Below are 27318 nucleotides of genomic sequence, written 5' to 3' on the forward strand. Positions count from 1 at the left end.
TGGTAAATGGGTCCTAATGATTTCAAATATTTGTGATTTTGCATATCAAAAGAATATAAAAAATTGTAGGGTTTTTAGAGAATCAGGTCAAATTATCGTTTGTATAATACTGCGGGGTTCGCAGCCAGCGGGATGGTTGTAAGGGTGATGAGATGAAAGCATTGGATCAAACCTTGCTGGTGCGTGTGTCCATAGCTTTCAGAGGTGGGCCATGTATGTCAAGGCGGCTGTCAGGGCTCCACGTGAGGTTTTTCTCTCTTCAGCTAGGGTTCTTCATTATAAAAAAAAAACAAAATATAGTTTGTATATGAAATTGTTCTCTTAAGACAATAGAACCTTCGCTTCTCTTTTGTTTTGAATTTCATTATATTTACATGTTATATTTTTTATAACAAGTTCCATACTTGTTTTCTTATTGATTAGATATTTGTTTCCGCATTCATTTTTTTGGATTTATAACCCCAAAAAACCGCACCGGGCACTAAGACCACTGACTTAGCCTGCCATACCTACAGTCACCATACCAGCAGCATAAAACTCCAAGGCTAGGACCCCTACGCCCAGGACCTATGCTACGCATTGGCTTGCACAGAGGGGCGACGCCCATGGCAAACCTTGACTGCCTGTCTAGCAGCCAAGCCCCACCCCACTACGCCAACCCCCCTTGGGGCTTTCCGCTTCAACTTCCTATCACTTTCCCTACTTTTTCTTTTACGTTTCTCATATGTTTCTACAATTGTCTCACAAACATATCTTGTTACACACTTCATACTATTTTTTAATGCTCACTTCCCTTTTCTGACCACTCACATCACTTCTCGTATCAATTTCGTATGCTGGTAACTAGGGATGGCAGTGGACCGGGGCGGGGGACTAGGTCTCCACTCCCGCCCATCTCAAAATTCTGCCCTCCATCCCCGCACGAGTTTTGATTTTAACCTCCATTCCCGTTTAATGTCCTCCATCCCCAGTTCAAACAGGGCAAGGTGGGGTGGGGACCCGTTTCTTCCCAGTCCACTGTCATCCCTAAAGGCATTTTAGTTATTTTACTAACAGGGATCGGGGATGGGGTAGGGGCAATGCAAGGGAAAGCGTAAGTCCATCCCTACCTCCATCCCTGCATGGGTTTTGATTTTAACTTTCATCCATGCCTCCATCCTCAGTCCAAACGGGGCGAGGCGGGGCCCCATTTTCCCCCGGTCCATTGCCATCCCTGCTGGTAACTATCGACGGACAACAGAATTGCGCTCAAGCATGCACTCTTTTTCCCTTTTTCTCCTTTTTTTCTTTTTGGTTATATAAACTGCATAACAAAATGAGTACTTTTCTTGTGGGTGTCATCACGAGACATAGTCTACAGAATAGCAACTCATTTAACAAACATAAAAGGCTAAACAAGAAAAACGTATCCCAACCCAACAGGATAGCTTGCAACTTTTTTATTTTTAGGCAGAGCAGTGAATATGAACTTGGGCGCAGTTGGTTTCAGACAAAGGACCAGTTGATGAATATGAAGCAGACGCAGTGGGTGCTGTCTTCCTCATTCAGGACCTTCCAACCCACTGCTTTCTCAAAAGAAACAGGCCTTCCCATGCTTGATAAGCACATCCCACCTTGCAAATATGCGTAACCCTGTGCATGAAAAGATTAAAAAAAAATTGAGTAAACTCAAAAATGTAAGAGTGGAGCACTGGAACAAACTTAGATATCTCTATGGCACCTGCTGCATTATTTGCGTGAAGTCAGTACATAGAGTTTTCCTGCCATTCTCATCAAATATCTTCTCAAGTCTTATATCTTGTAATGCAACCAGGGTCGTCTCTAACATGTCAAGACCAGCTTGATTCGCAAAAGTGAGAACTGGTACTGGCTGCAGAACAAAGGTCAATAAAGGTCAAGTGCAGAACATCAGGCTCACATTTTTGCTCTCTCTCTCTGCAGCCATAGAATGTCAAAAGCAGCTTCACTGAATCAGAAATAACTCGCAAACATTGCCTCCAACAGTGGCCTAGCATGCGTGAGTTAAATAGCCCAAGCCAAGCCAAGCCAAACAGGACCACACAGACACATATGTATAATCTAGTTGGAGAACCGTAAGTGCAAGTTGTATCCATTCAATCTGACCTCATAGATATGTTAAACATGGTTTGCTTGCCAGAGAGATCACATCTTGCAATAGTATTTTTTAGATGTAAAAATATAAATTTTTGATTCATTAGTGTAGTACCTTGTGGGTCATTGATTTTTGAAGCCCTTGAAAAACTAGATTACATTATCCAAAACCTATTTTCTACTAAAGAAACTATGCAGGCCATATCTGTAAGGTTAGATCCACAAAAAATTTGAAAAAATTGCAAAGAAAATAGAGCTTTTTATTAGACTGTATGCTCAAACGACTGTAGCAAAATTTATATCTTTCTACTGTCTAGTGTACAATTCTATCTGGTTAGAAATCATAAGGGCTTGCTTTGTCTAGTCAATCTAACACGATAGATGCATTCAACACTTTTTGTTTGTTGGAGGTTGCATGATGTAAAAAAATGCTTTCCTGAGCTGTAAAATTTAGTGCATTGTGAGCCCTTGATTTCTTAAGCACTTGGAAAACTTGCTTACATGCAAAATCACATGATTCAAGACATTTTCCACTAAACAAACCATCTAGACAGCACCTGTAATCTAAGAATAACACAAAAACTTAAAAAAAGTGAAACATTTTTTACTAGATTGTATACACTGTTAACAGTAGCAAATATTTACAAATACGCGTGTGTGTGTGTGCACGTGTGTGTATTTCCTAACCAAGTTAGGAATGGATCAGTATTGAACAATTCAAAAAACAGTAGCATGTCTTTTTGCTCGACACTAACATGCAAATATATTTTATCACTACTTGTTACTAAAAAAACATGCTTTGGATCCAAGTCTTTCAATGAAAAAATCTTCCCTTATAAAGCATTGGTGCAACATGGGCAGCTGTTTTTTTTTATTTCTTAAACCTATCTGAACATAAAAAAAAATTCTCATTAGTTGCAAATGTTTTTCCTAATCACATTAAGAATCAAACCACGAACCTGCCCAAAAAAGCATAGGTGTTGCTTTTTGCTTAAGAATAATATGAAAATACATGTTACTAAAAAAAGCATGTTTTGGTCGAATTGTTTCAATGGAAAACCTTTTACAGTAAAGCATTGGTACAACATGGGAAGCATATTTTTTAGAAATTTCTAAACCTGTCTGAACATAAACATTTTTCAACTAATACATGCCTTTCACTAAGGGTGCATTTGGAATTAGGATTGACGAGGTAATTCTAAAGTCTCTTCGAATGAAATGCAAATTCACATGACTACACGGGGTAAGTAAAAAATTGCTTCGCCACAATGTCAAGAATTATAGTTACCACTTCTACAGATACACCAATAATGGCACAGGTCAATGTTGGCCCTCAATTTTAAGAAAGATAATTTGGCAATTGTGCTCTCATGGACCACAACAACAAACAAAGGAATTATGGGTCCCAATTTTAACCTTGACATTCAAATGCAACCTGAATAAACTATACGAATCACACTTGTAAGGTCTGATTAAACTATTAAACAAAAGTACTAAAAGGATGATATCTATATTTCTCCCCAATTTGACGGGAGGGATAAAGGGATTGAATTATTAGTATTTCAGTTCAGGGATATTTTTATCCTTTTGCCCATTTTTATCCTGCAAATATTACACCCACGTAATATATAAACGTGTCATGGTTCATGGAGGAAAGCATGATAATGCAAGGCCTAATTTCCTTTTTGTTTCTTCTCTTCTCTAAGTTTTTTCTATTTCTTCACTCTTTATTCTTTATTTTCCCACTTAGTTTCCTACAAGACATGCCAGGCCAGATGATTTTTCAGTTGTGGCCATTCAAAGACATCAATTTTTTTTCTTTTTTGAGGGAAATTCAAAGGCATTAAGTTGAATCATTAGTTATCACTACAGATGGCGTTGTATCATACAGAAACCGTAATATTGCATAAAATTTCAGAAATGGATCCTTGTATTTTTCAATTGCATATATGTGATGATACTTGTTTCTAATGCAATGGACTAATCTCAATGTCAAAAAACAGAAATTATTCCCCATGAAATATTTTACGACATGAACTTAGTATGTCTTTCAAAACATATGTAGCAATTGTGGCCTTTCCAGTTTCAAAAGTCTGCCTCTATTTGACGGGCATAATGTGAATTACATCTGGAGGCATATCTTTATAATTAGTACTGTTATGTCATATTTGCATCCAAATGTCTATGTTTGAGCATACTAGGCATGACTCGCATCAACATACTAGGGTATGTGTGTATTTTATGACCACAAAAAACTTCCAACATAATACTGTTCCACTACTATTTGTTTCAAGGGAAACATTTTTCTAAAATTGGAAAAGTTATAAACTATGAAAACAAATTAATCAAACAAACCTTTTGTGCACTTATGACATACTTATTTCGGGAAACCATTTCTATGTTTACCAAAATATTCATGTACACACATTAAAACCAGGTTGTTTGCTCTGACGTCTAAAAATATATTTAGTCACCTCATTTGCAACGTTCTCTTTAATCTTTGAGAGTTGAAAAGCACGATATTATGATAGCACCAGCTACAGTATCATTTTCAAGTTGGTTCAAATCACACAATAAGTAGATATTGTTTTCCACACTTACCTCGGTAAAGCGGCATATCCAAGATAATTATATGAAATTGTACCAGAACGCTTGAAGAGATGTTTATCTTTATGGTAATCATGCAACAGTATGTAGAATTTTTATTTCATTTTTAAGGATAACTATGATGCCCATGTTATCAAATGAAAGCTTGAGAGCATACCTTCACAGAGCAGCACACTATGGAATCAGAATAATGCCAAAGTGTTTTCAGGATAGACTCTGTGGCTTCACTGGCAGGCCTAAGTAGCTCTGCACCCAAGTGTAGCCTGTACAAGGAGCAATTACAAGGATATGAGCAATTATGAAAGCAAGACAGCACTTAGTTGACCTTAAAATGTTTTTTTGGGAGCCAAAGTTCTCAAGACAATTTCTAAGTGTTTGGCTGACAAATTTTTCAAAATCATTATTTCCAGTCTTTTCACAGCCTTAAAGTCACTTTTGGAAAAGTTTCATACAGCTATTTTTTCAAAAGTTGGTTTCAAAAATGATTTTAATTTTTCAGGCTCAGGCCCCACTAAGCTCACCAATTATTATCACTTAAAACCCTCTCCATGAAACTATGTTCCCATTTCAACCAACATCAAGTACCCACCTGAGAATCATTTCCGGCTGTACCCATGTGGCATAGATTGGCCGGAAATATGAACTGTATTCTCATAAAGCAATTACTGGCCAACCCATGGCCGGATCAGGATGTTCTTTGGAAACAGAATGAAATTTCTTATTCAGTCTCCCTCTTTCTGGCTGTTTTCTAGTCATAGGTAAGCAGGGCAATGTTGAGGAAATGCAATATTTCCTTTGTTATGTAATACCCTTTAATGTAGTTCTTTGTACATAAATCTTAGATTAGGGGTATTTCTGTACATTTTCTTTTACCCACTACTACCTCTCTTGTCTTGTAATGGGCTCTATGGAGTAGTTATCGTGGAGCTCTTGCTCTCTAGATGGTTTCTCAACATGGTATCAGAGCCATGTGAGAACAAGAAGTTGTTGATTGAAGATGAGATTGAGGAAAAAGAAGACTTCATTTCAGCCTATAGTGGAGCTCGTGCATAGAGGTGCTGATGTCAGCATCCTTAAGTCGATTTACAGATTTTGTGTTCCAAAGGTATTCAATCGTTAGTTCTTGATTTTAGAAGGTTGTAGAATCAAGAACCATGGTCATCGGCTCAGATTTGGATTTTTGGGTGATTTTCTGAGCAATTTTTCTGTGAGTCATTTCTTGGTGACTGTTTTGAAGAATCCCATTTTATCGGTATTTTTTGGGGGTTTTATGTGCAAGATTGGTTCTCCTTAGATAGTTTTTTTGCCTATGATATTAGAGTCAGCAGAGGAATCGAGGGATCTTTTCTGATTTTCTCACAGGCAGTAACCTGTATTTTCTGTTTTGGGTTTATCGAGTTTGCCTTTTCTGGCATACTGTTGCCATATCCTTTGTTCTTGGCCTGTATATGGGTATGCTGGTGGTGTGCATGATGTTTTTAATCATGGTGAGTGGTTACAATATGGCTAGTGTGTGCTTGTGTCTGTGTTCAGCATCGCGCGTAACCTTTGTTCAGCATATCAATGATGTGGATGATATCTGTGCTGTGATAGATGACTAATATGTTTACTGTGTGATTATGAGTATTGATATCCTGTGTGCATCATAGCGAGGTGTTGCCTTGTGTGTTGGATTGATTATCAGTTGGTACACTTAGGCTGTTTCAACATATTTTGTTGTTTAACCATATTTGTTTTTCCTGTTGAGGGTTGGTTTTGTGTGTGCAGCCTAAGCTTTAAAGTTTGGGGGTTTGGGTTGAAACAGAGAAAGGAGACACAGACACTATCCAGTTGGCTACAATTAAGTTGGATGGGACCAACTATTCCTTCTGGTCTGATTTTATGATAGCCGTAATTGACGGCAAAGGACTACGGGTGTATCACTTAACGTAGGAATTGAGAAGCATTAAGACAGGGAGACAAGTCAGTTGAGGAATAACATTCTGAGATGCAACTGCTATGTGATTCATTGACCTTGATTAACAACAAAAAGAAGTGTGAAACGTGCATGAATTGAAAGACTTGTTTGGAGGCAAAAACAACAAGAGTAATTGAGTTTCTTATAGGATTGTGCTTTGAGTTTGATAATGTTAGAAGTGTTATTCATAAAACATTCCTTTCTCAAGTCATCCAGGCTCTTTCTGAAATCATTGTTGAGGAGGCTAAGATGAAATTTCTTCAGTCATGTTCCTCTAGTGATTCTATTATGGTGGCAACAAGACAACCTCGTAGTTTTAGTGGGGCAAAGATGGGATCCCTTAAGTATCATATGAGTAATGTGCGTTGTCATTACTGTAAGGAAATGGGACATATGAAAAAGGCATGCCCTGTATTGAAGATGAAAGAAACAAGGTTTGGAGGGAATGTTTCAGTGTTTGGAGTTGTAGGGAGAGAAAATAATGTGATGAAAAAAGAAAGTTACGTAACTACTGTGGTTTCCTACCTCCACTATCACTCCTGATGCTCAGGCCCTTGTCACCTCTAGACTTGATCAGCTCTTCTGGTCCCACTGGTACATCTGGTTATGCCTGTGCAGGTATTTCTAACTCGACTTTGGAATGGTTGATAGACTCAAGAGCGTCATGTCATATGATTTCCAATGAGATTGTTCTAACCAATTGTAGATCATACAATGGTGCCTTTCACACTGAAGATGGTTTCTTGATGTCATGTCATATGATTTCAAAAGTTGGTTCTATTACTCTTAAGTCTAATCCTTGTGATAAACTTAATGTTCACGAAGTGTTTTATGTTTTTTCTCTTGCAATGAACTTTCTCTCTGTTGGTAAAATTACTCAATATAATTATGATGTACCATTCACTCCCGATGGTTGTTATGTGCAGAATCGATTGTCAAGGAGGAAGATTGGGACTGAGCATAGGCGAGGACATCTCTACTTTCTGGATCAATTTGATAAGGGTCGAAGGGAAGATGATGGGAATAGAGTTGTTGCGGCAGTTTTGGATTCTTCAGTGTTGTGGTACCAACAGTTGGGTAATGTGTCAAGTTCTAGACTTCAATTTTTGCTATCTTCTGATTTGTTTGGATCTTATTATAAGTCTGGAGTCTCTAATGATGTAAAGTGTAATGAGAATTGTAGGTTGTCTAAGAGTCATACTCTCTCGTTCAGTCTTAAGGAAATTAAGTTTGTAAATCCTTTTGAAATAGCTCACTCAGATGTGTGGAGTCCTTCTGTAGTATCTAAAAGAGGATCCATGTATTTTGTTACATTTATAGATAATTTTACTAAATATACATGGCTTCATTTTATGAAAAATCGGAGTGAGATGGCTAATATTTTTAAAAGATTTTGTGTATGTTGAGACTCAGTTTGCAGCGAAAAGAAAAATCCTATGTTCTGACTCAGGGAGAGAATGTATAAGTAATGAGGTACGAGAATTTATACTTGATAAAGGGATTGAGCATCAAAGGTCTTGTCCTTATACTCCAGAATAGAATAGAGCGACAGAGAGAAAGAACAGACATATATTGAAGACTACCAAAGCATTGTTATTTAATAGTGGAATGCCTAAGGAGTTTTGGGTGGAAATTGTGGGAACAAGTGTACATTTGATAAATCAAATACCTTCTGAGGTAATTGGGAAGATCTCTCCTCATAAGAGACTATTTGGAAAGGAACCAGATTATGACATGTTAAGGACATTTGGAAGTACATGTTTTGTTCTCGTTCCTCGGCAATTCAGAGATAAGTTGTCGAAAGTGTTGCTTTATAGGATATCCTGAAGTACAAAAAGGATTAAATGCTTTGATCCTCGAAGCAAGAAAGCGTGAATATCAAGATATATAGAATTTTGGGAACATGTGTCATTCTACAGTCAAAATGAGTCAAAGAAAATTATATAGTCTATTTTATCTTTTTTGGTACCTTTGACAGAGACTTCAAATAGAAGCAATGACAAGGAATTGATCACATACAGCCTATGTCACAGGGACTCGGCAAAACAGATGCCGCACCCGCGTCGACGCGACGCGACGCGGGATTGCATGTGGGTGCGGCACCGGGTGCGGTCAACACGACCCTGGGTGCGGTCAACGCACCCAGGGTCATTTTTGTCCATATTTTGGGCGAAAAAAAAAAAATTCCCCCCGATGAAAAGGAGGAGGATTAGGGCAATTTTTTTTTTTGCCCTAATCTCTCCTCTCTCTCCCCCTGAGCTCGAGCTCTCCCATCGCCGCCCCAGCTCCGCCGCCCCCAGCGTCGCCGCCCCCAGCGTCGCCGCCCCCAGCTCCGCCTCCCAGACTCCTCCTCTCGGCTCCTCCTCTCGGCTCGCAGGTATGTCTCTCACTCTCTTCTTGGGTCGGCTGGGGAGGGGCCGAGCACCCCCCCCCTCTCTCGGTCTCTTGTTGGGTCGGCAGGGGAGGGGCTGAGCCTCCCCTGCTCCCTCGTTTTTCGGCACAGGAGGGGCCGAGCCCCTCCCCCATCTACTGTTAAATGTTAAACTGTTAAAACTTCAAAATTATATATATATATATATATATATATATATATATATAAAATTTTACATTTTTGCCCCTGCCGCACCCCCGCACCCGGGTTTTTTGGAAGTGCCGAATCCCCGCACCCGCACCCGCACCCGCTCCCGCACCCGCACCCATGTGACATAGCATACAGCAGAAGACCATCATAGGGTCTTGTGCAGTCCCTTCTAAAGCAACATGATTCAGGGGAAGAGGCCTTGCCCGAGTCAAATCCCGATATCCTCCAAGCTGATCCTCATGAGTCAGTACCTTTGTCTCTTCTTGTTCCTAAGGTGCGTAAAAGTTCTAGACCTTTTGCCCCTCCCTCTATATTTGTTTTTTATGATTCTTTTTCTATTACTCATCAAGCATTTCTAGGTATGATTTAGTCCTATAGTGAACCAATATCCTATGCTAAGGATGTGTCAGATCCAGAGTGGCAAAAGGCAATGGTAGAGGAGTTAGAGACTTTTGAGATAATGAAAGCATGGAAGTTGGTTGAACGACCAGAAAGGAAAAATGTAGTTGGGTGCAAATGGGTATAGAAAATCAAAACCAAGGTAGATGGGTCTGTTGAAAGGTATAAGGCTCATCTTATAGCAAAAGAATATAGTCAGCAATATTGGATAGACTTTGTTGAAACCTTTACACAAGTGGCCCACATGACTACTATCAGGACTCTGCTAGCAGTGGCAACAGCAAGAGGATGGGAACTGTGGCAAATGGATGTGAAGAATGCCTTCCTCAATAAGGACTTGGAGGAAGAAGTGTATATCGAATTATATGCGTTGAAAGAAGCCCCAAGGGCTTGGTTTAAGAAATTCAGTGTTGCAATGGTAAGGTTGGGATTCAAACAAAGTTACCATGAGCCAATCTTGTTTATGACATCTTCTGAAAAAGGCCAGTGACTTCTTTTGCTTTATATAGATGATATGATTATTGTTGGTGATGATAGGGCATTGATTGCTAGAGTTAAGATGCAATTAGCCCAAAACTTTGAAATGAAATATTTAGGAAAATTGAAATATTTCCTAGGTCTTGAGATTGCATACTCCAAACGAGGATTTCGGTTGACTCATCACAAATATGCAGTAGAAACTTGCAAATGATGCAAAGCAATTGAATACTCCTATGGAAGCTAACTACAAATTAAAGTATACAAATGGTGAACTACTCAGTGACCCTACTATTTATAGGTAGCTAGTTGGGAGTTTAATTTACTTAACCATTTCACGGCCAAATATTACGTTTGCAGTTCATGTGGTGAGTCAATTCATGAGTGCCCCTAGATCATCTCATTTGGCAGCAGTTATGAGGATTATTAGATATGTTAGGGATACCATGCATTATCGATTGTTCTTTTTTGTTACATCATCATTGGAGTTGAAGGCATACCATGATGCGGTAGCTTCTCAGGATAGGCATTCTACATCAAGATTTTGTGTGTTTCTAAGAGAATCATTAATAATATTATGGATGAGCAAGAAGCACAAAGGATAGCTTTATCCACTACTGAGGCAGAATATTGTGCAATGGCCCAAGTGACTACATAAATCATTTGGTTGAGGTGGTTGTTGTAGGACATGGGAGTAAATATAGTCATGGCAACTACTTTGCATTGTGACAATCAAAGTGTTGTCCATATCGTAAAAAATCCAGAATTTCATGATGATAAATCACATTGAGATAGATTGCCATTTTACTCGTAGGGCCTTGGCATACATTGGAACTCATAACCAGATAGTAGATTGTTTTACAAAAAAATTACCTTTCCAATCATTCTTGTTTAAACTTGGGTTGATTGTGTTCTCATCACCTCAAGCTTGAGGGGGAGTGTTGAGGAAATGCAATATTTCCTTTGTTATGTAATACCCTTTAATGTAGTTCTTGGTACATAAATCTTAGATTAGGGGTATTTTTGTACATTTGCTTTTACCCACTACTCTACCTCTCTTGTCTTGTAGTGGGCTCTATGGGGTCAACCCCTTTTTAATATTTGTTGCATTGCTGAAAGTATATCGTTACTTTTGGGTTTTGTGATACGATACACACTCATATCGAGAGTGTGTATCATACCCGTATCGGGTGTATAGTACAATACACCCCCGTATCGTGTTGTATCATACGACACAGTGTGTTGGATCCGTGAAAATTAAAGATTTATATCAATGTAGAAATCAGACTCCACACTCCTTCAACAAAGATGACATAAGATGATCCAACATGGCAATTGGGTACTCAAGTAACGAGTGAAAACCAAAAATCGAGTGCAACTATTGCCATAATATTTTTGTTTATGTAATATAAAAGTATAAGTCTTGTGGCACGTTCTTAATTGCAAGATATTTATATTTTGCATTGTTTTATGCAGCTCATAGAGATGTAAATGATTCATACGTGATTTTATGGTTGTATTTTGTGTAATTCATCATTGTTTAATGTGACATGATGTTTTTAGAATTTTTGTTAAATTTTTTTATTTTATTTTTTTTCTTGATTTTTTTTTTTTTTTGAAATTTTTATTAAAAAATTACGATACGTTTATGATACGATATGATATGGTGTTACTTTGGGACCATCCGATACAGGTAATGATACAATACTGACGTCGTACCTCTATTATCTTTTCAATGAAGTTTGGCTTAGCCTTTTCTTCCCTCTCTATTTACCTGGTTATGGAGCTCTTGTTCTCTAGATGGTTTCTAGACGTGCAACATTTGTGGTGATTATCTATGTTTCTTTTTCTGGCCAAGCCATGGTCGGAAATTCATTAAGGAGGTGTTTGTTTCATCTATTTTGGAGAGAAAAATGAGCCACTATGATATGAAAATGGCTCCTTTTCTCACGGTGGAACAAACACACCTTGTAGGGAAATGGTCAAAGAGAAAACTCTCTTTGACTGTGTATTTCACATGAAAATGGGATCATAATTCCCCACTTGGGGAAGAGTTTTTCTGACACATTTTATCATGGTGGGCATTTTCTAATGAATGCAAAAAGGCGACTTTTTGCATGAGTTCACATTTTTTACTTTTTTTATCTAGCACGGAGCAATGGTTGCTCCATAATAAATGCAAATGTACCTTTTTGCATCTAGGGCACACTAACTTTTTGCTTTTTCCACTCAAAATGAAACAAACATAAAACAGTGCAGTTTCTTATGAAAACTGTTTTACATGATTTGGGTATCATGTGAAACACAAATCAGGTATATAATGTGTTTCTTTTTCTCATGTCTGAAACAAATGCCCCCTAAGAAAAAGAAAACAAAAAACAAGGTTTTATTCTTTCTTTTCCAGCCACTTCTAGAAAATTGTTGGCTGGAAAATGATAGGCATCTTCCATCTTTTTCCATTCTTTTCTGACCATCCCATGGCCAGAAAGTGCCAGAAAATGAAAGAATGAAATGGCTCTCTTTTTCAGGCAAGTTCCTGGTCATGAATGGTAGGCGATGAGCAAGTTCTTTTATTAAAAAATCTAAGAAACAAATTTCACCCGAAACAGTATAAAATTCATTTTCAAGATTTTTTTTTCAAAAATGCTTTTTGAAAAGAAAAAGGTTTTCAAATGGCATTCAAAAGGGCTCTAAGTCATCTTACACATTCAACAAGAAAGCAGAACCCATTATGTCAAATAGGTGAAGGTGTGGATATGAAGTGTGCAACACGGTAATTCCAAGAAACGGGTGCAGGGGCGTGGATATACTTACACACATGCATTTAAAATCACACAAATTATTTCTTTTAAGTTTTTAAGTTTTCTTAAAATTGGACAATTTTGGACCTGTCACACAGGTGCAGGTGCAAAGTCACCCATGTTACATATGAATCCCTTTTTTAATATATGTCAGAAAGAAACTAAAGGCAGATGCATTTGTATATGTGTCACAGAGAAAGAGGAAAGAGAAGAAATTAAAGACAAACATGTACATTTGTATGTGTTGTATATACATATATATGCACCAAATTATACGGAACTGTTGAGCTGAAAATCATAAGTTTTAGTTTATTTTTGTAAATAAAATCTTATGGATGTGATCTACAATGTTTGTTTAGTGGGAAATGAGTTTTGAATCATATGATTATGACACATAAGCAGGTTTTTTAAGGGCATAAAAATGAATAGTCTACAATGCACTAAAATTTCATGACTTAAAAAATCATATTTTTGGATCGAAATAGCACGATCTAAAGTTTGATCCTTAGCAAACAAGCCTTCCTGAACACATTTATGCTATGATACCCAGACACTCCATTTTGCCCGTTGTACCCATGTCGACAAGAGTATACCCCTGTCAACACGTGTCGACACCCGGGCACACCATTTAACCCTCAGCACATACAAGTTATAATTATATTTTCAGTTTATAACTTTATATTTTCAGTATATAATATATATTTTAGATATAGCATATATAGTTAGATTATATTCAGTTTAATTTGAATTTATTTTGTATTTATGTGATTTTTAATATATATATATATATATAGCCATGTCCCCGTACCCACATTTTTTGGAATTGCCGTGTCGTACCCTCTGTACCCATACTCGTACCCACACCCATACCCAGGTGACAGCATCTGTGTTCAGATTGAGTTGATAAAGCTTGAACCTATGATTTTTAGCTCAATAGTTTCATATAATTTGGTGCCTTTAAAGGCACCAAATATTAACCCACATTTATATATATATATATATATATAGAGAGAGAGAGAGAGAGCATTTGCTACCTAGTTAGAACTTATAGAGGGAAGTTGTTTTGACCAAATCTGACCTCATTAACATGTTCAGCATGGATAAAATATCAGGAATCAACTCTTGGATCATAGTTTTTCAACGTAAAAATATGTTTTTTTTATGTTTGAAAACTTGGTGCATTGTAGGTCATTGATTTTTCAACCCTCAAAATCTGACATATACATCAGAAAAAATGATGGATCATAGTTTTTCGTCGTAAAAATATGTTTTTTTTTATGTTTAAAAACTTGGTGCATTGTAAGTCATTGATTTTTCAACCCTAGTAAAATCTGACATATACATCAGAAAAAATGATCCAAAGGTCAGTTTCTACTAAACTTAATATATAGATCTCATCTGAAGTGTTAGATGTGCAAAAAAACAGAAAAAAAATAAAAATATTACATTGTTCATTATGGGGTTAACAGAGAGAGAGAGAGTTTGTATGCTTGCCTGTAGCTATGACAAATCCATCGAGCAAGTGTGAGTGCTTCAGGACTGCCCAGGGGTGGTCTAAATCCAGGATATGCACTAAGTCCAGATGGTGTCAGTGCCATGGCCACCCTCTGGATGGATGATATAACACTGCGAACATACTGACGGGCCATGGATGCCACATTGTGCTGTAGATGCTCCTCATACATAAACTGAAAAGCGATGGTCAACACAGATCTCATGTTGCTGGAGTTGCCTGGAAAATTGTCAAACAGTTTACTCCCAGTTGGACCAACCTCAAGGGCAGAAGCTAGGTCCAGGGTTCTGTTTGAGCTACACCCGTCCTGTTGACAGCACATTAATAAGAATATGTACAACAAGCAATCTTTCAGAAAAGACAATAAAAGAACTGACAAGGTCATGGAGCAAAACTTATAAAATCAGATTTGCTTAGGCAAAATATGAAAATGCCCACACTAATGATGGCCCAATCTTCCCAAGTGACCAAAACAACAAGTACCACAAAAAAGGATAGATTACATCATACAAGGTCTGGGTTTTAAATTTTTCCGCATACACAAAGAAAAACACCTAAAATGAAAACATGGAACCAAGAAAAAAAAATCTTGACATGTCATAGTTATTATCTGGTACTTCTAATGGGCTAGGATATATCTGAAAAAAAAAATTAAACAAAATTTAAGATCAGTACCTAATTATGGGCAACAAAACAAACTGAGATTGCTTTAGAAACTAATAAAAACAAACAGGGCTTCTAGTATGAACTGTGATATGTGAGAAACAAAAATATGTGCACATGCTCATGCATGTTCAGGATGGAGATTTATACGGTCAGACAGGCAGGTGTAATTTAAGGCCCAAACAGGATGGGGAGCGGAAAAGCGATGAAAACGCAAGGTTTGACACCAGAAACAAAAGCTCAAGATGGTGCTTCCTCAGACAATGAGCTTATATGATGAATTCTCTATAGAAATGACATCATCAAATTTACTTACAACCCCAGAGTCAAGAGGGATGATACGGAAGCCAGAAGGCAGCAGTGGTGCACCATCAGCAAATGATGAATCAATAGGAGCAAAGAGGAGCTCAGAGCAGGCTCCCACAGCAGTCTCGTCCACTCCACTGCAAAGCTGGCCACATTGAAAAAATAATAATGAGGAGCATATGCTTCTATTATAACAATAAATAAGAGAGGATCAAAACCTGCAAGAGAAAGACGTCTCTGGGCATGATTGCATCTTCCAGATTCAGGCAATTTTCCAATTTAATTACCTCCAAAAACTGATGAAAAACAATGTATTGTTATCAGATAATTCCTTCTCATAAAAATGGTAGCATTCATGCATCAACTATAGTAAAGAAAGATGAAGAGGCCGGAAAACTTAAAATATTTATCAATTCTTCGGATATTTCTGTTTGATAATATTCTCTTTTCAGACTTTCTTTGTGCCTGACATCTACACTTACGATGTAGGTTACACAGGTGAAAGAAAAATAATTAAATCATATAATATCAGGGACATATTATCATGTAATAAGCAACATTATGATATCGTTTTGCTCTTTTCCTTGTGTTCTATATTTTTTTGTAAGGAGCAGAATATTCAAAATCTTCCATGCCCCCTTGATGAAAACAAGCACGTAAATATCAACAAATTGTTTGCCACACACATATATATATATATGTGTGTGTGTGTGTATGTACATATATGTATATATAAATATATTTATTTATTTTCTTCTGTAATTATTTTAAATATGTAATTTTTATTTTTTATTTTTAGTGGCTACTGGCTGTGTTATGTGCCAGTAGTTTGACTAGCCATTAGGCACTCCTATCGGCTATTTTGGCCCTCTTGTTCCTTCTCTCATGTGCATGTATATATATATATGGGCTTTCCACCCATTACATGTTATGCTTTTAAGTGAGCATTTTGACTAATAAAAATTGGAATTTTTATGTATTGTTCTCCGCCTGTGTATAACTGTTTAGTTATACACTGCCGGTCCCAAGCCCAGATAAAGGAGGAGGGTTGCGGTAGGCCTGTGACAGCCAGCATAAAAACTTAGTCATACCCTATGAAAATGAACCAATATGAGAATTTCGTTGGGGCGTTCCCTACTGAGCGACGCGCTGTACTCTCTAGGCCCGGAGGCAGTGATAAATGGGCAAAGGTTGCTAGGTCGTCGCCCAGAAGCGACGCGTCACACCGGCGCCCGGGTGTGGTGTCAAATAGGCAAGGGTTCCCTCACTTTGTTGGACGGGTGGGGGTAAAGAAGTTAGTCCAAGACCATAAAATTAGGTTAGCCACTTGGAACATAGGGTCTTTAACTGGTAAGTTGGTAGAGTTAGTAGATGTTATGTGTAGGAGAAAGATTGATATTTTATGTCTTCAAGAGACCAAATGGGTAGGTGAGAAAGCAAAAGTGATAGAACCTTGGGGATATAAGATTTGGTATACAGGAATAAATAGGAATGGAGTAGGGATTGTTATGAGTCGTCAGTTTATAGATAATGGTAGTTGAGGTCCGTAGGAAGGGTGATAGAATTTTACTTATTAAATTAGTATTAGGTACGGATATTATTAATATTATTAGTGTTTATGCACCTCAAGTAAGTTTAGATGATTCCATTAAGCATCAATTTTGGGAAGATTTAGATGGAGTAGTACAAGGGATATCTTATGGAGAAAAGCTTTTCATCGGTGGTGACCTTAATGGACATGGAGGCATTAGTAGGGATGGATTTGAGAGTATCCATGGAGGCTATGGTATAGGAGAAAGAAATGAAAGTAGAGAAAGGATTTTAGATTTTTGTTTGTCCTATGATATGATCTTAGCAAACACTTGGTTTAGGAAGAAGGAGTCTCACCTAGTAACATTTAAAAGTGGGGTTAATACGAGTCAGATAGATTTTTTCCTACTTAGAAAGAGAGATAGGGGTTGATGCATCGATTGTAAGGTTATACCGGGAGAAAGTGTAGCTACACAACATAGAGTTTTAATTTTAGATCTTAGAATTAGACAATACCGCAAAAGGGATAAACATAGGATAGATCCTAGAATTAAGTGGTGGGCACTGAAAGGAGCTAAACAAGGAATGTTTGTAGAGCAGGTAGTTAAGAAAGCTGATTGGTGTCTCGAGGAGGATTCAGAATCAATGTGGAATAAGATAGCGGGTGGCATGAGAAAAGTGGCTAAGGAGGTATTGGGTGAGTCTAAAGGCGGTGCACCACTAGGTAAGGATACATCATGGTGGAACGAGGATGTCAAATTAGCTATTAAGGTTAAAAGAGAGTGTTATAGAAATCTAAGTAAGAGTCGTGATACTGAGAATTTGGAGAAGTATATGTTAGCAAAGAAGGAAGCTAAAAAAGTTGTTCAAAACGCGAGGGCTAAGGTATATAAGGAGGTTTATGACAAGTTGGATACCAAAGAAGGCGAGAAGGATATTTATAGGCTTGCAAAGATGAGAGATAGGAAATCGAAGGATTTGGGTATGGTTAGATGTATCAAAGATGAAACGCAAAGGGTTTTAGTCAAAGATGAGGAGATTAAGGAGAGATGGAAAGATTATTTTGATAAGCTTTTTAATGATAGTCATGCTCAAGATCTTGGAGACTTCTCCATTCCTTTTCATGAGATAAACCGTGACTTCATGCGCAAGATTCAAAAGAAAGAAATTGCAGAGGCTTTGAAGAAAATGAAATCAAGAAGGGCAGTTGGCCCAGATGGTATACCTATCGAGGCTTGGAAATGCTTGGGAGAGAAAGGTTTAGAATGGTTGACAAATCTTTTTAACTTGATTTGGCGAGCAAATAAGATGCCTAATGAGTGGAGGAAGAGTACTTTGGTGCCTTTATATAAGAATAAGGGTGATATACAAGATTGCACAAACTATCGTGGTATAAAACTCATGAGTCATACTATGAAACTTTGGAAGAGGGTGATTAAATCTAGGTTGAGGAAGGTTGTCATGATATCGGAGAATCAATTTGGTTTTATGCCTGGAAGATCAACTATGGAAGCTATACATCTTCTTAGACAACTTATTGAGAGAAATAGAGAGAGGAACAAAGATTTGCATATGGTTTTTATTGATTTGGAGAAGGCATACGATAGAGTACCTAGGGACGTTCTCTGGTGGACAATGATGAAGAAAGGTGTTTCTCTCAAGTACATTAGTATAATTAAAGATATGTATGAAGGAATAGTAACCAATGTCCGCACTTGTGGAGGGGTGACAACCAATTTTCCTATAACGGTTGGGTTACATCAAGGATTTGCTTTAAGCCCTTTCCTATTTGCTATAGTGATGGATGAGCTTACGAGATCAATTCAAGAAAATGTGCCGTGGTGTATGTTGTTTGCTGATGATATTGTTTTGATTGATGAGTCTAGAGTTGGGGTTAATACTAAGTTAGAATTATGGAGACAGACATTGGAAGCTAGAGGTTTTAAGTTGAGTAAGAGAAAGACTGAATATATGGAATGTCGGTTTAGTAAGCAACGAAGTAGTGATGGGAGTGTAGTGAAGCTTGGTGAGCAAGAAATACCGGTGAATGATTATTTCAAATATTTGGGATCCATCATTCAAAAGTATGGAGAAATTGATGGAGATGTAAATCATAGGATAAAGGTTGGGTGGATGAAATGGAAAAGTGCAACTGGAGTGTTGTGCGATCGTAGAATGCCATTGCGGTTGAAGGGAAAGTTTTATAGGATGACTATTAGACCCGCTTTACTATATGGTACGGAATGTTGGGCTGCCAAGAGGCATCATATTCAAAAAATGAGTGTAGCTGAGATGCGAATGCTTAGATGGATGTGTGGAAATACAATAAAAGATAAGATTCGGAACGAGGAGATACGTAAGAAGGTAGGTGTTGCACCCATTGAAAATAAGATGCGAGAGAATCGTTTACGGTGGTTTGGACATATTCGGCGAAGGCCTAATAATGCTCCAGTTAGAAGGTTGGAGAAATGGGAAAATATATTACTTAAAAGAGGTCGGGGTAGGCCTAGGAAGACTTGGATGGAGATGATAAGAAAGGATATGAATGCTTTGAACCTCACCGAGGACATGGCATTGGATAGAAATGATTGGAGGAAAAGGATTCATGTGTTATACCAAAAATGAATTTCTTTTTTGGTTCATATCGCTGACCCCAATTGTTTTGGGATGAAGGCGTAGTTGTTGTTGTTGTTGTTGTTGTTGTTGTTGTTGTTGTTGTTGTCTCTCTCGTTCTCACTCTCTTGTGCCTTGCTGCATTTGTAATTGCCCTTAGTGGCCTTTTGTATTGCTCATTGTGGCTTGTGTTTTGGATTATTGCCTATAGCCAATTCTTGTATTTTTCTTTATTGTTTGATTACAGTTTACCTTTGCATCACTAACTGCACTTACAATCCAAGTCAATGTTGTAATTACCGTATGAAATGTATCATATCGATGCAAGAGATCAATACGATACACACCCATATCGCAGGTGTATATCGTAGGTGTATCGCATGTATCATACGATATGGTGCTGTATCGTATGATATGGTGCATGCAGACTTAAAAATGAGCAAAATTGTGCTTTTATGTTTTTGGGTTTTAAAGCACTTTTGAGGGGTGAAACCCTCATTCGTACATAACATACTGAAGAGCTTCCCATATACCCTAGGAGTTGTGAGACCATTTTGGAGACCGATCTTTGCGTCAGAGAGAGGGCTTTCGTGATTTCGTCAAGAGTACATTTCCACCGTTTTTCACCCAAAGAAGTGGGTTAAGGTAAAAAAAATTGCATTTTCATAATTTTTTCACTCAAGAAAATGGGCTAAGGTAAAAAAATCTTTATTATGAGTAAAATCACAAAGCTACTCTCCATACTCCAACATTTATATCAAGTAGAAATCAGGCTTCACACTCCAACAAAGATGGCATTAGATGATCCGGTTGTTAAGAATATGTTGGTTGGATCGGATCTGGATCTATGAGATCCATCGTGATGTAATATATATGCATATATATATATATATATTGTAAATACCCAGTTAAGTGAAGGGTATTATTGTATATTCAGCACTCAAATATAAATACAAAAACATGCCACCCACAATGGATGACGTCTCATTTGGGAACTCCATCTTTTCTCTCTTCTTTTTTTCTCTCTTGTTTGTTGCTTGTGCAAGAAAACCTATTCCGGAGGCATTCTCACATAGTATCAGAACCAGCAAAAAGGTATGTCCTATTAAATCTTGGCTGCACATATTCTTTTCGTCCTTAGATTCCTTGTCGCTCTATTTTCTAAAGCATATATGATTTCTGAATCAGATCATCTCTTCTCCTTCGTTTTTATTGTGTTTTCTATATCGGATCTAGTGCGCATTCACCAGATCTATATCTTTTTCTTTCAGATCTGATCAGAATAATATCAGATCTAACTTTTTTCCTTTCTAATCGTCAAGATTTGTCATTTTTCTTACTGATCTGATCGAAATCAGATCAGATCTACCTTTTTCCGTCAAATATACAGTTCTTTGACAATATTATATTATTGGATTCAAAGACAAGCTTAAAACTATGTGTGGTCAGTAGGAAGGCCGATACAAGGTTCTAAGTCATAGCAGGTACATGGTATACATTCGTGAGGATAAGATCTTTTTTTAATGTGAATTTTAGTTCTACGGTCTCTTTTTCTTCAAAATTTGCAGGATTAGAGTCTCTCATGTAGACTTGATTGTCTTCCCCTATGATATTGTATGTTTTAAATATACTCCTATCATTACAAGTATGAATTGTAGACCCATAATTCACATATCATCCTCTATCCATTTGAATCATGAAAATAGAGCTTTCAGAATAACATCAGATCTACCTTTCTTCCTTTCCAATCGTCAAGATCAGTCATTTTTCTTACGGATCTAATCGAAATCATATCAGATCTATCTTTTTCTCCACGTCAATCATTGAGGTCTATTGTTTTTCTCTAAAGATCTGATCGAAAATGTATCAAATATAGTTTTCTTTGTCTCTTTGAATCAAATTAGACCATATCGAGATCTGATTTGTTTTTTGTCCTAAAAAAAGGAAGGGAAAAAAGGAACATCTTTGTGACAACGCTATCTCGATAGACATCACCCCCTGTCCTTGAAAAAAAAAGAATGTTACTATTTTTTTTCCTGTTCTCATTTTTTAGTTTGTAGTTTTTTTCTCCTGTTGTTCTTACAATGGCTAGGCTCAATGTGCTTTCCTCAGCCATCTTTTCAGCAAAAAACTCAATTCCACAAATTTTACTACTTGGAAAAAGCAAATTATTTCTTTCTTGTGCAGCTATGATTTAATGGGACACCTTGACGGGTCAATCCCTATACCTTTGGAATTTGTTTCCCAAACAACTTCAGTGCAGGAAGGAAGTTCAGAAAAGACAGTGAAATCTCAACTTCGCAATCCTGATTTTATTACCTGGCAGAAAGGTGATCAAACAACAGTTGCATTCATCACGACCACTCTTTCACGTGAAGTTTTGTTGCATATTCCCTCTGGCATTCCCACGAAGGAGTTGTGGGATGTTTTGCATCACTGGTATGAAGAGATCTCTACTCCAAAGGTATATCAATTGAAAGCCAAATTTGCAGATTTAAAAAGCGGTGATTCCTTTGTTGTTGATTATCTTTCAAAAATAAAAGTTGTGGATCAACTGGCAGCCATTGGTTCTCCTTTGTCTGATGAGGATATATGCACAAAAATTATTCAAAGACTGGGGACAGAATATAATATGTTTATCACTGTGTATACAAGCACGACACCGCGTCCACCTTTTGATCGCCTGCATACTATGTGGTTGGAGCATGAGACCATGTTTGGTTTGTCAACTACACCTTAAAAGAATGAAGTAAATCATAAAGTATTGGTTGCTGCCCAAGTATACACTGGTTCCTCTATATCTAGAGGAAGAGACAGAGGGCGTGGGCGTAATTTTAATGGTGGTGGTCGAGGTGCAGGCATTTTACCTATACCCCAAAATAATTCAAATGTCATGTGCCAAATATGTGAAAAGAAAGGTCATACCACTTCTAATTGTTACTAGCGATATGTACCAATATTCAGACCACTTATGGTGCCTATACCTCCTCATTTTCATGCATTGGCTGGAGCTGGTCAACATATGGTTGGTTCACACATGCATCTCAGCTAATTTTATACAGCGCCCTTACATTGCAGCAGCTCCATCAGTTGTATCTTCTTATAATATGGATACACTTAATGTTGGTTTTGGACAGATAAATATTCAGCAGCCTCATAATCCTATAGGGAACCCTTGGACAGCGCATCCTGGCATGTCACAGTCATCAAAGTCTTATCAAGGCTAGTTCTTGGAATCTGGGGCAGCAAACCACGTTACTAAAGATTCAGGTAAACTCTCTTATTATGAACCTTATCATAGAAATAGATGTGTGATCATTGGAGATGGAAAACATCACCACATCATTCGTGGGGACACTACTATTGTTCCTACTAGTAGAGGTCCACTTCCTTTGTCAAATATTTTTCGCGTTCCTAATCTTCAAAAAAATTTATTTTTCGTTTCTCAGTTATGTCAAGATACTAATTCTTGTATCACCTTTTCTCCGTCTTATGTTTTTGTGAAATGCATTTACATGAATCAGACGCTCGCTGAGGGAAGGAGATGCAAGAATTTGTACCTACTTAATGAAGTCCCGAATGCGTCAGCTACTTTTTCAGCTAGTCCTACCTTGTTCTCTTCTTCGAAGTTTGTTGTTGGACAGGATGCCAATGTCTGACATTGTAGATTAGAGCATTGCAATTTCAGCTTTATTTATATTTTGTATAATAAAGTTCTCACTATGTTAAAGACCAAAGTGTCTCTTCTTATGTCAGTTGTCGAATTTGTAAGAATTATGAACTCTCTTTTTCAAGATCTAATAAAAGGGCTTCATTTTCTTTTTTGAACACATTCATTTTTATGATGGGGTCTTTCTCCTGTTATATCTTTGTCAAAATCCAAATATTATTTAATCTTTGTCGATGACTATGCTCATTTTACTTGGATATTCTTTTTGAAATCAAAAGATCAAGTCTTTCCCATATTTCGTCAATTCAAATCATATCTGAAAAGCCAATTCTCAAGAAAAAAAATTGCCTTACAAAGTGACGGTGGTGGTGAATACATGTAAAATGAATTCACATGTTTTGTACATGATAACGGTATTCAGTATAAGTTGAGTTGTCCTATAACTTCTCAACAAAATAGAGTCGTTGAATGCAAGCATCGACATGTAGTCAAAACGACCCTAACAATGATGTATGATGCCAATTTAAAGGAGGGTCGATGGACGGAAGCTTTTCATACAGCGGTCCACTTAATAAACAGAATGCCCTTATCCACCCTTGGAGGAGAGTCAACTCATTTTCTGCTATATGGTGGGTTATTATTTCAAGACATGTTTTCGATGAGCATATTCGTGGCAGTCAACAGAAACCATCCAATTCTGATCTCTTGCAGTCGTTTTGGCCTTCCTCCCATGCAGTACCAAGTGCACGAAATCATGATGTTGATGTCCCACCTTCGTCCAACACAACTGCTGATTCGGATTCTCGTGCACCAAAGACAAGTCAGTGTTCCTTTTTCGACCAGGTTTACGCTAGAACGAAACCAGCACATCAGTCCAATAATGCCATCACGATGCCGCCACATGATGTTGTCCTTTCTCCCATTTCGGACTAGCAGCAGAAGCCCATAGAAACACCTCCTAAAGATACTAGTCTTGCGGCATATGCTCCTGATAATCCAGACTTAGGACCTTCAGGAGATGCTCTCACTCGTATGAGTACTCAAGTGAGAAATTCGCCATCTAGATGGGTAAGCTATGAATCTTTTTCAATAGATTTTTACACATATGTTGAAGCCCTTGAACATGTTCAAGAGCCCAAGTCTTTTGTTGAGGCAAGCATCGATTCTCGCTTAACAGAGGCTATAAATGATGAAATTGTTGCACTCCATGAGTGTCATACATGGAAAGTGATTCTCATGCCCTCAAACAAGAATGTTATTGGGTGTCGATGGGTATATAAAATTAAACGGAGGTCAGATGATAGCATTGAACGTTTTAAAGCTAGACTCATGGCAAAGGGGGTATACACAGGAGCATGGCTTGGACTTTGATAAAACTTTCAGTCCTATAGTCAGGATGAAAACTATTTGAATTGTCTTATCATTGGTTGTATTACATGGATGGAGTTTATTTCAGTTAGATGTTAAAAATGCATTCTTACATGGGAACCTGTGTGAACAAGTGTATATGGAGCATCCGCCTGGGTATTCAAAAGGAGACCCAAACACCTTTATATTGAGACTAAGAAAGGCTATTTACGGTCTTAAGCAGGCTTTTTGAGCATGGTTTGACACTTTTAGTACTGTTGTGAAAACTCTTGGATTTGAAAGAAGTCATTGTGACTATTCTTTATTCATGCAAAAGATACAGTCAGATATCACTATCATTTTGGTCTATGTCAATGACATCATCATTACAGGAAACAACATCGAAAGAGTTAATGAGATAAAGTCACTATTGCATAAGGCTTTTCGTATGAAGGACTTAGGACCTCTCCGATTCTTTCTTGGAGTGCAGGTGGACCAGCAGTCTAACCATCTCATTTTTCCCAACAAAAGTATGCCCATGATATTTTATAGCACGATGGGATATTACAATGTAAGCCCATGGATATTTTGATGGCTACTCACATGCATTTGAGTGCAGACTCAGTAGATGATACCTATTTGGAAGACCCCAGAAAATACCAAAGCATAGTTGGATCTCTACAATACTTGACTTTAATAGACTTGATTTAATTTTTGTTGTAAATCAGGTGTCTCACTATATGCACAGGCCTCAAGCAAAGCATATGGAAGCACTAAAGTGAATTCTTCGTTATATCAAAAGGCACTCTTTTTGATCGACTTATTTATATGAAACCGACTGGTATGAATACCCATCATTCCATCAAAGTGATTGCATACTCAAATGCTGATTGGGCTAGTGACCTAACTACAAGGAGATCTGTTACAGGTTATGGTGTCCATTTAGGTTCTCATCTTGTCTCCTGGGAAAGCAAAAAGCAGAAAACCATTGTTCGATCCAACACTGAGGCAAAGTATAGGGCCATGGTAGTTGTGACTGCTGAAGTCCTGTATATTAGAGGATCCTCTACCTCAACACTATCACTTGCCCTCATCTTCAAGTTTGCCTCCATTGAAAATTTTACTTGTTTGGAATCATTTGTCAATCTTGCTTTCACAACCAAATCTGTAGCATATTTATGTTAGAACAAGTATAATCCCCTAGGGTAGTAGGCTATCTCAAGCCCAAGAAAATACTTCAAACACCCCAATCCCTTTGTAAATAGACATGTCCATTAGGGACATTTTTGTATTTTTATATTTTTGTTTTTCTTATTTTCTTTTTATTAATTAAAGTGGTAAAAAGGATATTCCCTTAAGAGTCGTTGGGACTCCCCCCCCACACACGGTCACAAATGTGACTGCTAGGAAGCTCCCAACGACTCTTTTGGAAGCTCCCCCTGGTCCCTCTTGAGGTGTATATAAAGGGGTCTTCTCCCCTTCTCTCTTCAATGCTTTTTTAAGAATTTCAATAATAGATTCCTTATTATTTTAAGTTCTCTTCTCCCTTGTGTGTTTGGTATTTGTCCTTCATGGCATATTGTATCTTGTCCATTAGAGACATTGTGCTTATGTGATTGTGCCTTCTTGTAGTCACTCTGTGACATTATTTTTTTGGCATTTGTATTTCATTACATGGTATCAAAGCCCTTTGGTGTTTGAACACTTTTGGGACTTCTTTCTTTTGTGTTTGAATGTGATTAAGCTTCACACTCTTGTTCTTCTATAGAATGTGGGTGGCCGTTATGGAAAACAACCTCAAAGACAAGAAACTTTGGGGATATGTATATGGAATTGTTCCGGAGCCACAATTAAAGCTCACCAAGGAAGGAAATGAAGAAAAAGCTTTAGGTGATGAGAAAACAGCCAAAGCTATTTGTAAAATACCAATCCAAAGTTGAAGATTGGAAAAAATGAGCATGCCAAAATATTGGCATGGTTCATGAATAGTGTGGAGCTTAAGATTTATGTTAATCTAACCAAATTTAAAAAGGCAAATGAAGTATGGTTCTTCATGAAAGGCACGTATATTCAAAAGGATCTTGCTAGGCATTTCCTTTTACAAGAAAAAGTAAGAGGAATCAAGCAAGGGGATATGAGTATTAGAGACTATTATAGTACTTTATCTCCTTCATAGAATGAGTTTTCTCTCCTTGAACCACAATGAGAAGTAAATGCTATTGCCATGAGGCAAGAGCAAATGGAGAGAGAAAGATTTTTTCAATTTATTCATGAGCTTCATCCCGAATTTGAACAACTAGAAGGATCCCTTCTTCATAAGGCTTCTACTCCTCTTAGTAAAAATTTTGCCGATCTATGCCAAGAAGAAACTCGTTTGGCTCTTAAAAAAGACTTTGACGAGATCCATATGGTATCTAAACCGGGAAATAACATGAGTACATATAAACCTCCTCACTTTTGGAAAAGTAACAATGGTAGAGGAAGAAAAATTGTTTGTCACTATTGTAATGAACCAAGACATCTTAAACTTGATTGTCCTAAGCTTAAAAAGAAGGTGGCTTCCGTTGGAGATAGTCTAAGCAATTCAAGTGAAGAATCAAGAAGAGATGGAGATATAAAGGACTTTATTGCTCAACTTATGGAAACTCTCCAACAATTCATGAGAAACAACTCTTTCACACATTCTACCTACCGCAGTCTCATCAACTCCCGGTATGTCCTCTTTGATCCTTGATTTGAGTG

At 37.6% G+C, this 27318-nt stretch overlaps 1 protein-coding gene across 2 annotated transcripts in view; it reads right to left on the reverse strand.

Annotated features, from left to right (window-relative positions):
- Positions 1-1262: 1262 nt before the first annotated feature.
- LOC149828751 (homeobox-leucine zipper protein ATHB-15-like) overlaps positions 1263-27318 on the reverse strand; it is a 45223-nt gene continuing 19167 nt past the window's right edge. For both annotated transcript variants that reach the window (XM_090017704.1, XM_090017705.1), the window contains exons 13-18: positions 15635-15712; positions 15427-15561; positions 14429-14754; positions 4877-4982; positions 1721-1870; positions 1263-1632 (exon numbers count right to left, since the gene is read on the reverse strand). In XM_090017704.1, coding sequence (XP_089873830.1) covers positions 1486-1632; positions 1721-1870; positions 4877-4982; positions 14429-14754; positions 15427-15561; positions 15635-15712 — 942 coding nt within the window. In that variant the 3' untranslated portion in view covers positions 1263-1485. The remainder of the gene's footprint in view (positions 1633-1720; positions 1871-4876; positions 4983-14428; positions 14755-15426; positions 15562-15634; positions 15713-27318) is intronic.

The sequence above is a fragment of the Nuphar pumila genome, chromosome 9 (genome assembly GCF_984573655.1).
Source record: "Nuphar pumila chromosome 9, dmNupPumi1.hap1.1, whole genome shotgun sequence".
Taxonomy (NCBI): Eukaryota; Viridiplantae; Streptophyta; class Magnoliopsida; order Nymphaeales; family Nymphaeaceae; genus Nuphar; species Nuphar pumila.